This window comes from Eptatretus burgeri, chromosome 1, assembly GCF_056783735.1.
Source record: "Eptatretus burgeri isolate ZD-2024b chromosome 1, Ebu_testis_v1, whole genome shotgun sequence".
Taxonomy (NCBI): Eukaryota; Metazoa; Chordata; class Myxini; order Myxiniformes; family Myxinidae; genus Eptatretus; species Eptatretus burgeri.
Window position 1 is genome coordinate 20,266,956 of NC_140961.1, and position 12,785 is coordinate 20,279,740.

The following is a 12,785-nucleotide window of genomic DNA, read 5'->3' on the forward strand; positions in this document are numbered from 1 at the left end:
TTCAGAATAAATAAATATGATTACCTGTATTTTCATTATGCAAACCTAAGTAATGTACTGTATATTAGAGCTGATTTCCTCTATTCTGTTTATTACAGTATACAGTCCACTAATGAAAAACATTTAAAAATATATCCTCGCTTATCGACCAATTCGCTTAATGACCTAGTCGCAGGAATGGAACTCGGTCGTTAAAGCAGCTGTCACACCTTGACGTTTTAGCCAGCTTATGGCAACGTATCAAAATGTATGTAAAACGCTGGCATACGCTGAACTATTGATGCTTTTCCAGTTTTGGGCGTATTCATAACGAGTTGGACGTATGCATAATGCATTAGTAACGTACACAGAACGTTTCGATAACATGTAGATAACTTATAACAACGAATGCTTAGTGTGTTGTTGGCGTTCACAACCTATGCCCAACGATAGTCTAACTTATGCATAGCGCGGCAGCGTATCGCCGACGATCACGTGGCGTAGCCTATTAAAAGGTTGCGGCTCGACGATTCAAATCATAACCGCACTAGACATCGAAGTGTCAAGCCGCTGTCACACCTTGATGTTTTAGCCAGCGTATGCCGACGTCTGAAAAATTTTACGAATACGCTGCCACACGTCGAATACGTTATGGGTAAGTTTTGTATACATTAAGAGCATGCTGAATCACGCTGGCATATGTCATAGTATGCCGAGTACATCGACAAATTTTAAGCATGCTGAAAATTTTTCGACATATGCCAGCGTATGACTCGCACGTTGCGCATACGCTGGTCATAAGTTGTAGGCACGTTATGCGATCGTTGACACACGTCGACACACGTTACTTGTAAGTTACTCATAAGTCGAAACACGTCAATGTTATGTTTAGCATATGCGAAACTTATTTCTAACCTATGAGTAACATGCTTTGAACCTTTGAGTAAAGTATCTCCAACGCATATTGACGTATGTAGATGTATTTGACGTCTTCCGGACGATCACAGAACTTACTGAACGTGTTACTAACTTACAGCCACCGTATAATGGCATATTGGCAGGGTTTAGGAGAATTGGTATATAAAAATGGGGTTCACACAGGAGGAACCCATCAGTGTTCCAGACTCCATGGTTTTTTTTTTTTTTTCGGCATGACGGTGATGTTGACACTTCGATTTCTAGTGCCGTTATGATTTAAATCGTTGAGTGGCAGCCTATTAATTATATTATAACCGCATTATAAATCGAAGTGTCAACATCACCGTCATGCCGAAGAAAAGAAAAAAAAACCATGGGGTCTGGAACACTGACGCTAAACATTACCTCGACGTATTTCGACTTATGAGTAACTTACAAGTAAAGTGTGTCGACGTGTGTCAACGATCCCGCAACGTGCCTACAACACGTTACTCATAGGTTAGAAATAAGTTTCGGGTATGCTAAACATTACCTCGACGTGTTTCAACTTATTAATAACTTACAAGTAACGTGTGTCGACGTGTGTCAACGATCGCGTAACGTGCCTACAACTTATGGCCAGCGTATGCAGAATGTGTGAGTCATACGCTGGCATACGTCGTAAAATTTTGAGCATGTTAAAATTTGTTGACGAGCTCGGCATACTACGACGTATGTCAGCGTACTACGACGTATGCCAGCGTGCTCTTAACGTATACAAAACTTACCCATAACGTATTCAACATTTGCCAGCGTTTTAGACAAATTTTTCATACGTCGGCATACGCTGGCTAAATCGTCAAGGTGTGACAGCGGCTTTAGTGAGGAATGCTGATACATATACATATATATATATATGTATATATATATATATATATATATATATATATATATATATATATTGTTGTGGTTACCAAATTCGCAAACCACCATTCAGGTCCCTTAGGTGAGATATCTCGGTAAGTACATGTGTAGTTAGGCCCAAACCCGTTGTCTAGTGGGAATACATGTCATTTATGCGTGCTGCGACTCTTCAGGATAGCCGTTTTTCTTTTGCTATCTTTATTTTGGACCAACCGCCATGATTACCACCACAACCACAACATCAACCACCCACCGCGGCGCCGCTTCACGTCACACCTCGCAACCGTCGCATCGCCACCGTTCTTGCGCCGCTTGTGGGTACCGGTGTTGGACTCGTGCAGGGCGCGCGCCGAACAGCGTGTACAAAACCACGGATTTTCCACTTCAAAAACGGATCAAAAACGACACGCCCACTTTTGTTCCGTCCAATCGGTGAGCGAGGGGCGATTTGGCCCCGCCCCCAGGGCGTTGGAGGGCGATCGATATATGCAAATTTATGGATCAAAAAGCATTCACGCCCACTTTTTCTCGGGCCAATGGGGAGCGAGGTGAAAGGTCGAAGGGAGGGGGTCAAAGATGAGAGAGCGAAGCCACGGGGCTGATATAAGCGACCGCGTTCGTCAGTCAAGTGGAACAGAGAGTTAAGACTTCGCGGGCGGTGGAGTTGGCAAGAAGGAGCTGGTCGTCGTCGTGTGCGTTGGAGTCGGAGCGGAGGGGACGGAGCTGTGGAGAGGCGGCGAGGGCAGACGAGGGGGTGCTCGCGTCGTGCAGGGAGCTGCACCCCAGGGAGGCCAACAGCGCGACCTGGCCGAGGTGGAGACGCTCGTCGCGGGACTCGAGGCAGAGTAGGAATCCTCTATACCCCGAGCATCAGCAACCCCCTCCTGTTTCCCCCCGCGCTGAGATAGTGCGACCAAGGGGGCCCCTTTCCCACCCCCTACCAGACACTGCCCGCGAGGCCCGCGGAGTTGAGGCACCATCGCCGCTCCGCGTCTCATCACCAGACGGGTAGGCCCGACCCGGTCTCGGCCTCAGGCCCGCCTCATCCTTGAGGGTTCTCTGTTCTTTTCCTTGGTTTTGGGTATGTGTTGTCGGCGCCGTCTGTGAAGTAAAATTGTATAAGTGTTGCCGTGTGCTCGTGTAATCGGTATTAGATCTGTATTGTCGCATTTGCTTTTTGTGTAAATTGCATTGTGTTCTTCTTTTCTATGTGCTTTTGGTGGAATTGTATATGTGCGCTTTCCGTTCGTCGCGAATAAATGTGCTTTGTGTTGAACTGTTTCCCGCTTCGCTTCGTCATTTCTTTCATTGAATCCTCATCTTGCTTCACGTAAAGGGTTGGTAGTGGGCTGAATACGCCCGATAATTAATCGAACCGTCGAGGTCGACGAATAACACCGCTCGGTTATCCCGATAGTACGGAACGGGTCGCTTAAGTGGCCCGTGTCCGAAGTCGACCTGCGGCGAGGTGCGATCGCCCGGTCTACCCTCTGCGTGGGTACTTAGATAGGTCGAATTTGGCGAGCAACCCTATCCCACGCGGGGGCTGATTGGCTCGATCGCGGTGAGACCGAAAGGTCCACCCGTGACTGGTTCCCGGCGTGAGTCCGAGAGGGTCACGACTGGATTGTCCGTCCGGTGGGCGACGTGCCGCGATTCGAGTTACGTGGCCGTCAGCACGCCGGCGGGCGCGAATCCGTAACAATATATATATATATATATATATATATATATATATATATATATATATATATATATATATACATATACATATACATACATATATATATATATATATACATACATATACATATATATATATATATATATATATATACATATACATATATATATATATATATATACATACATACATATACATATATATATATACATACATATACATACATATATATATATATATATATATATATATATATATATATATATATACATACATATACATATATATATATATATATATATATATATACATACATATACATATATATATATATATATATATACATACACATATACATATATATACATACATATATATATATATACATATATATATATATATACATATATATTATTTCTGTTAACGTGTGCGCGTAATTTTAAGTATTCCCTCCAAAACTGCCGGACGGATTGTCGCCACTTTCGGCATGCGGTTGCTCCGTGGTCTAATGAACAGCATGGGCGATGTGAGATCGCGTCAGACGGACAGGTTTGGGAATTTTGGGCAATTTTCTAATTTTTACATTTCTTTGCATGGCGACGTGTGACGTCACCGCTGAGAGGCGTAATTCCATCATGACATCATCGGTCATTCGCTGACATCATTACGTCTGTCGTTGACAGACCGTCACCGCCGAGAGGTATAATGCCACTCCTAGAAAACAGCGTCTGCAATGTAAAACCCTCTTCTGCACATGCTAACTACCTCAGAAGGTGAATTTGACACAAAAAATGTAACAAGAAACATTGTATTTAAAGTAAAGATTAATTTAAAAAATATATTACTGCTCCTGTTCAGTCTAGGGCTCGGCCTATATCATGTTAAACTTGCCCCATCAGACGCCAACCTTCCAGTCACACTGCAGAGGATGCAATTTCCAGTCAGACTCGCATACTCGATGACCATAAACAAATCCCAGGGCCAAACATTTGACAAACTCTGAATATACCTCCCAGCCCCCGTGTTCTCCCATGGCCAACTATATGTTGCATTTTCACGTGCAAGAGGTTACTCCTATATATCTATCAAAGTGGACAATAATTCTTCACAAGGACTATTCAGCAACAAGACACTCACCAAAATGTCATCTACAGGGAGGTCCTTTAGAAAACTAAGGACAGGTAACCATAGTGCATCACATCTCTAATGACACCCTCCCCAGCTTCCCATAACATCAACTATTATGCCTCATCCACCTTTTGCCACCCATTCAACTCCATGCGGAGCACGGGTATATGCGAGTATATATCTAAATATATATATAGATTTGTAGAAATATCGAAAAATATATATATATATATATATATATATATATATATATATAAATACAGATAAATATATGGATATATATATATATATATATATATATATATATATATATATATATATATATATATATATATAGATAGATAGATAGATATAGATATGTATCTATATATATATATATATATATATAGATATATATATATATATATATATATATATATATATATATATATATATATATATATATATATATATATACTCATACAGCTTTTTCACATTGCAGAATCATGTGGAATGTATAAGGAAGGTAAAAGGTAAAGACAAATTGACTGACATTCTGAAAGTTCGTGCACACTAAAAAAAGAGATAAACTATTTATACTTTGCCTTTCTGCAAAACTCCCCATGGTTCTACAAAACTAAATAGCTTTACCTTGAGGTCTGGGAAGTTATTTTTCACGGATGCAAACAAACAGAATATTGAGTGATTGTATTAATTCCAACAAGTATTTTAGTCGTGTGTCCTGGCAGAATTCCAAGTTACAAATTATGTAAACAGGTTGCTATCTTGCTCCATCCCATGATTGTTTAGGATGTCGTGTTGACTCAAAATAACATAATAACCCCAACAAGATTGCAGTCTTTATGGCATCTCACTCGCTACAATCTACCTCCTTGTATGATTCAGGTTGGTAGCCTTTGATGACACAATGGGTCGGAGGTTTCAACATTGCAGTTTGCTAAGTTTGCATTCATCCTGTGCCAACCATCATTACCTGCTGATGACAATTTAGCCGAATCAGAACTCGGAAAATGCAGCTCACATCAGCTCTGCCACTTAACCATCTATCTACAATTAACACTTACCGAGCAAAGTCACTTGCTGTGACACTCCATAGATGTCAATGAGTACCCACAATGGATTGGTGATGTCGACACCACGCAAGAAAATTTGAGGTTCATTGCTTGCGGCCTGGTAGAAAGCTCGGCCATCTGTTTCAACCCAGAACTCCAGGACGGTGCCCCACGTTGCATATCCCTCGGGCAAGGCCTTAGCCCAGTAGCCCGGACGTGACGCCAAATCCGGGCAGGCGTACCGTGGTATCCTGGCAGGCTCCATATCCGTAGGATCATTGCTCGTGAAGCCAAAACGAAGGGCACCACTCCAGCCAGGCGCAGTACCTGTAAAACTAAGGCGCACGTGCTCATTTGTGCGCACTGCACGATGACCAAAAGTGACGCCATGGCAAAAACTGTGACGACGAGTTGCTCGTTTGCGCCCAACATCGAGCGTCACGTTGCGGCCCTTGGCACGGCCATGGAACAACAACTGTGAGGTACTGGGCTGGGATGTTCCACGGGAGGCTGAAGCTTTTCGTGCCCCGGTGTCTGGGCAGCGGCGATCCACAGAGACTGATTCTGTGAAGGAATCAGAAAAAGAGTGAGCAACATTTCATAAATCATTCCCTTTATTTTTACTGCATTACTCAGAATCTATTCCATACTCCTTCTGAGCAGAAATAGTTGCGAAAACTTGTTTGATATACTGCATTTTCCCAGAATGTTAATTTCTAGGTGAACTGCTTCGGAAAGTTTCCTGCAAGGATCAAAAGGTACTTGATAAAATAGAAGTCTCAAAATGAGCCGGTTATGTTGAAGGATTTCCATTAAATACTGTTTCGAGCGTTGGTTACAACGGATTGCAGGAGAAGTGTATCATCTTAGTTATAGATCCGCAAAACTATTGGATTTATTGATAACTAAATAATAATTGGGATGCTTTTCTGAAAGTTCAAAACGTAAGGTTGGATATTTTTCTGAGGTGTCGTGATATCCTTAGATATTAAATAAAAGCTCCATGAAGCAGCAAATATGATTATGACTGGGTCCGTATTGTTTTATCTTGGAATTGACATTGCTGAAGTGGTTTCATGATAAATATTACACTGGGTGGTTTGCCATTGCCTTCCCAGCTGTTGTCAGGGCAGGATTTTGGTACTTAGCATATTCTGCAAGAGACTTTGGGATTTTTTTTCTTCGGTTCACCAATGGCACAGGCTGCCAGACAGGACACCTGGCTTAATGCTCCATGCGATGAACCCATTGCCTGCAAAGCACCATGACAACAGTTTATAGTCGGGTCAGGAAAGGAACCAAGACATTTAAATAAATTGTTCAATATGGACTTCTGGGTAGGTGTGGTGACTTTCTAAGGAGGTGTGGCACCTTCTAGGTAGGTGTGGCTTGTAACGTCCCAATCTCTGATTTCCGTTCGCGATTGATTCAGAAACTTGAATTTTCAGAAAGCCTTCCGCAAGGATGCATCATTTCTTTACTCACCCTCACCCATCTCTAACATCTTGAGTTACCCAAAAGAGGCGAGCAGCGAAAGAGGTGGGAGTGTGTGCACACAGGATGGGGACTGAAAGCTAGTGGAGTAATTTCAGCAGGTCAGCTGGGGCAACGCTGCTGATTGATGACCTAAATGACCCATATTATTCAAGAAGGTAAAGCTCTGCCAGGTGTGCAGCAGTAGGAGGTTGGAAGTGTTGTGTGTGCAGGAGACCAAATGGAAAGGAGACAGCACGAGGAGGTTGGTAGGAGAGTACAAGCTGTTGCACGTGGGTGGGGATGGAAGGGCTAATGGTGTGGGAATAATAGTATCGGAAGAGATCAGCAAGCAGGTGGTCAGAGTGGAAAGATGGGAGGGATGGATAGTTATGGTATGAGTGGTGATGCAGAGGCAAATAGTTTGTGTAATGTCAGTATATGGGCCACATACGGGAAGAACTGGGGCAGAGAAGCAGGAATTCAGGGATGCATGATGGGAATGGTCGAGCTGTAGGTGATGCTGTGCACTGCAGGGGACTTTAACGTGCATCTGGGAACTTAGCGGAGCTGGGTGAAGAGAAATGCTTTGGTAAATTTGGTTGGGGAGGAAGGAATAGAGAGGGTTGACAGCTGGAGGTGAGGAATGGGATAGCCATAGCTGGTTCATTGTTTAAACAGTGGGAAAGCCACAAAATTGCCGATAGGAGTGGGAAACATAGAACGGAACTGGATTTGGTAGTGATAAGGAAACGACAGTTGTGAGGGGTTAATGATTGTAAGGCAGTAGCGGAAGAGATTGTTACGACCGAGCACAAGCCTGTGATGTTTGTGGTATGGAAGATGAAAAGGAGGGAGGTTAAGAGCAGGGGTCAGAAGAATATCAGGTGGGGGAAGTATCAGGTCAGGCCAGATTAGATCCGTGACTTGCTACAGGTATCATGTAAACCTGTACTAACCTGTTCCATGGTCGGGTTGACGATGACTAAACCGTCTCCCCCACCAGGTTTTCTGGTGAGGAGGGTGTTTGGATATGGACACCCAGCAGGATTAAAAACAAAACCTGTCAAAGGGCGGAGGAGCTCCTTGTGAGCCAACGGCCATCCTGATCTAGTGCCCAACTGTGTCTGCGGACGTCCTCCTGCAGTTGGGTTACTTCTTGTTAGGAGGTTGGTGGCAGGATTTGCACTCCGGTTATGAAGAGTTATGGAGTGCCTTCAAGACCACAGTCATTGATGTTTCCGGTGGATGTATTGGAACTCACCATGGGACAAAGAAGAATTTTGTGTCTCAAGGGACACTGGATACCATTGACTAGAGTTGCAGGGCCAGGCTGAATGGCAGAGCTGAGCTGTTCAGGAGCTGAGGCGTATGTGAGGGACAAGGGGGCCGATGTTCGAGGAATCTGTGAGGGGGTAGAGCATCACCTGTGTTCAGGTGATTCTCGTCCTGCTTACAGGGGAATTCACGCATTGCGTTCATCCAAGCCCATCCCTCGGTGTACTGCAGTTAGAGCAGAGGGTGGTGGGCTCTTGACAGAGGAGTCCAAAGTGAAGTCCCGCTGGGCCGGTTACCTAAAGCGGTTGTACCAGGCTGATCCACCAGCTGTCGAGTTAGACATCAGGGTGTTACAATAACTGTTGCTGACCCTCCAATCAACTGTGGTCCAGCTTTGCTTGTGGAAACACAAGCTGCGGTGAACTGGTTGAAATGGGGTAAAGCTCCAGGGATCTGTGGCATCCATGCTGAACTTCTCAAGGCTGGTGGAAATGCTGCACTCGTGTCGTTGCATGCAGTTCTGTGCTCTGCCTGGGACACAGGCATCATCCCAACTGACTGGAAGAGGGGCCTTGTTGTCCCTCTCTGGAAAGGGAAGGGTGATCGCCAAGACTGCAACAACTACCGAGGGGTGATGCTGCTCTCAGTGTCGGGCAAGGTCTTTCCTCGGATAATTCTTGATAGTGTTCGCCACCATCTGTTTGAGCACCAGCGTCCAGAGCAGTCAGGCTTTACACCAAAGAGGTCAACGATTGACCGTATCCTTGCTCTTTGGGTCCTCACCAAACGCAGACAAGAGTTTCGGCCGAGGCTGCTTGCAGCTTACGTTGATCTCTGTAAAGCATTTGATCCAGTGAATCAGGATGCCCTCTGGAGGATTCTTGGTCTTCGTGGGGTGCCACCAAAACTGATCGATCAGATGTCTGAACTCTACTCTGGTACTGAGAGTGCTGTTAGATGTGGTGGTATCATCTCTGACTTATTTCCAGTTGTTACTGGAGTTCGTCAGGGGTGTGTACTGGCCCCCACACTTTTCAACACTTGTATGGACTGGATTCTAGGGAGGATGTCGGAGAGATCAAGCTACTGTGCATCGTTTGGGAATGTCAAGATATCTGACCTTGATTTTGCAGATGATGCAGTCATCTTTGCGGAGACTTTAGATGTCCCTTTGGGGACCCTTGAGGTGCTGAATGAGTCGTCGGAGCTGCTGGGCTTACGGGTCTCCTGGGTCAAAACTAAGATCGAGGCTATAATGACATCTTGGATGCTGCTGTCCTGTCTGTTCCTGTTTGTGGTGAGGATGTTGAGGTCATGGAGAGATTCACTTCCCTTGGCAGTGATATTCATGTCTCTGCTGGCTGTGAGTCAGAGGTCAATAGACATCTGGGTCGGGCCTGGGGAGTCATGGATTCACTGGCTAATGGGGTGTGGCACTGCCAGTACCTGTAAGGGAGCACGAAAGTCTGAGTCTTCAGGTCCTTGGTGCTTCCAGTCTTGCTCTATGGATGTGAGACTTGGACTGTGACGTTCGGATCTAAGATGGAGACTTAATTCCTTTGGTACCAGGTCTCTTCGGAGAATCCTTGGCTATCGCTGGTCGGACTTTGTGTCCAGCGAGCGGTTGCTGAGAGAGACTTAAATGAGATTTGTTACCTGCATAGTCCGTGAGCGTCAGCTGTGGCTGTATGGACATGTGGCTCGTTTTCCTGATGCTGACCCTGCTCACCAGATTCTCTCAGCAAGGGAGTCTCATGAGTGGAGGAGGCCAAAGGGCCGACCACATGCCTCGTGGTTGCAGCAGGTTGATCGGCATCTCAAGGAGATGGGTATGGGCCAGGCATCTGCCTGGGGGATGGCCAGACAGAGGCCCCTGGAGTACAGGCGGAAAGTGGACGCAGCGACGCGCTGCTCTGGCGCATGCTCCCATACCTGACCTGACCTGACCTGACCTGAAGTATCAGGGCAATGTAGTCGTAGAGTAAAATGAGAGGGTGAGGGCCAGGTTTGAGCAACTTAGCGAAGAAGAAGAAGGTTTGGAGGAGTTGAAGTACGTAGAGGCATTTATGGAAATTGCAGAAGTTTTGCGTGGAAGGACGTGAGGGAAGGGTGCATCATCAAGGGATAGAGACTCGGTATGGTGGACGGAAGAAGTAGCAAAGGAAGTTGGTGAAAAGAAAGAGATTTGGAAGAGGATGGAGAAGATCAAGGATAGGGGGAGGCAACCGGATGCAGGGTTGATGCACCTGTTTGGGCAAAAGAAGAAGGCAGCAAGGAGAGCTGTGGATAAGGTGAGGAATAATATGGAAGAGGAGGTGTCCAACAAGTTGAAAGAGGATAGTAGGAAGAACATGATTTATAGGCTGGTTCGTGAGTGTTGAGGATAGTAAGGACATAAAGGGGGAAGGGCAGTGATTAAGGATGGGGCAGGAGGCAAGTGACAGAGATGGGGGTAGTTTTGAAGGTGTGGGAAGGATATTTTGAGGAGCTGTTGAACTGGGGAGGGGGGCGGCAATGATCTGGGACTGCCGTGTTATGTGGAGGGGAATGTGGAGCTTGTGTTGATCTTGCAGGAGGAGGTGTGGACAGCATTGAAGAGGATGAAGGGAAGAACACCAGGCATTGTTGAGTTGTGTACACAGAGAGCTGATAATTGCAGTGGGAGAGGTCAGAGTCAGTTGGACGAAGAGGCTGTTGAACATCTGTATGAGACTATGTTTAATTCCAGAGGATTGGAGGACATGGTTAATTGTGCTGATATGGAAGGGGAAGAGTGATGTTCAAGATCTGGGGAAGTGCAAGGGCATTACACTCCTTAGTCACGTCATGAAGGTGCTGGAGAGGATTCTGAATGGGAGGATAAGGAAGGGTGTGGAGATTGAGATCGGAGAAGAGCAGCAGGAGTTTGGAAAGGATAGGCGGATGACGGATGGGATGTTGAGGCTGAGACAGCTGGTGGAGAAGAGGTTGGAGGTACAAGGTGAGATGACATTGGGATTTTGGGACCTGGAGAAGGCCTACAACATTGTCCGGAGAGGGATGGTGATGGCGGCACTGGGATGGGTGGGAGTTCTGGAAGCAGAAGTTAGGTTGGTGGAAGGGATACATAAGGGACCGAAGGGAAGAGTTTTGGTTGGTCCTGGGATGTCTGATTAGTTCAGCGTAAACATTTGTTAGAGGAAGGGAAGCGTTCTCAACCCACTTGTGTTTATCAAGGTGATGTAGCCAATAAAGAGGAAGGTAAACAGGATGGGTGTTCTGGGGCAGGAAGTACTGGGGAAGTGAAAGGAGGCATTTGGAAAGCATGGGCTGAAGATGAGTATGGAGAAAACTGATGTGATGTGGGTTGGGCAGCAAAGAAAATTAATGAATGTCAGATCAGGTTAGAGGGGAAGGAGATCGGAGATCAGGCAGGAAAATAGGTTTGAGTTTCTGGGGAAACAGTGACCGGAGATGGTAAGTCGAAGGCAGAGGTGCGAAGGAGGATTCACGTGGGTGTGAATGCGTGGAGGAGGGTTGAGGGAGTAATGACAGACAGAATGATGTCAAGAAAATTAAAAGGGAAGGTTCTGATGTCGTGTGTAACGCCGACTTACCTTTACGGTCTGAAGACGGTAGCACTGAATGGAGAGACAAAAACAGAGGCTGCAGGTTTATGAGAACAAGTGGGTCAGGAGGAATGTGGGAATGTTTCTGGTGTATGTTCCCCCTCCATCCCCTCCCTTACCTCAAATGGCCGCACTGCTGATTCCACACGTGATAAAGCTGAATGTCTAAACTCGGTGTTTGCAGCTAAATCTTGTGTCCCAAACCCATCACTATCTCTACCCACTTTACCCAGTCGCACCCAACTGTCCCTGGACTCTGTATCCTTTTCTCCTGACAAGGTGGAGAGCTTGCTTTCAAACCTCGAGTCAGATTCTGCAACCGGTCCAGACGGCATCAGCCCACGTGTCCTCAAAGCCTGCTCTTCTGCTCTTGCTCACCCTCTCTCTGTTCTATTCACCCTCTCATTTTCCCAAGGTCATCTGCCATCTGCTTGGAAATCTGCTAACATCACTGCCCTGCATAAAAAGGTGCAAAAACAGATCCCTGTAACTATAGACCAATCAGCCTTCTCCCAATCATCAGCAAGGTTATGGAATCCATCATCGCTTCAGACATGAAATCCTTCCTCTTCTCCAATGGCTTGATTTCCAATCATCAATTTGGTTTCAGACCAGGTCACTCTACCCTAGATATGCTGCTACTGCTCTCCCATCAATGGATGGAGGTCCTCAATGCCAGACAGGAAATCCGAGCCGTATCCCTGGACATATCACGTGCTTTTGACACAGTCTGGCACCCTGCCCTACTCACCAAACTCTCTT

The 12,785-nt window shown here is 45.7% G+C and overlaps 1 protein-coding gene across 4 annotated transcripts in view; it reads right to left on the minus strand.

The window, feature by feature from the left end:
* The window catches only part of LOC147033974 (E3 ubiquitin-protein ligase NEURL1B-like), a 117,278-nt gene that overhangs the window by 21,350 nt on the left and 83,143 nt on the right, over positions 1–12,785 (minus strand). For all 4 annotated transcript variants that reach the window (XM_085874132.1, XM_085874113.1, XM_085874122.1 and 1 more), the window contains exon 2: positions 5,677–6,228. In XM_085874132.1, the coding sequence (XP_085730258.1) occupies positions 5,677–6,228 (552 nt within the window). The remainder of the gene's footprint in view (positions 1–5,676; positions 6,229–12,785) is intronic.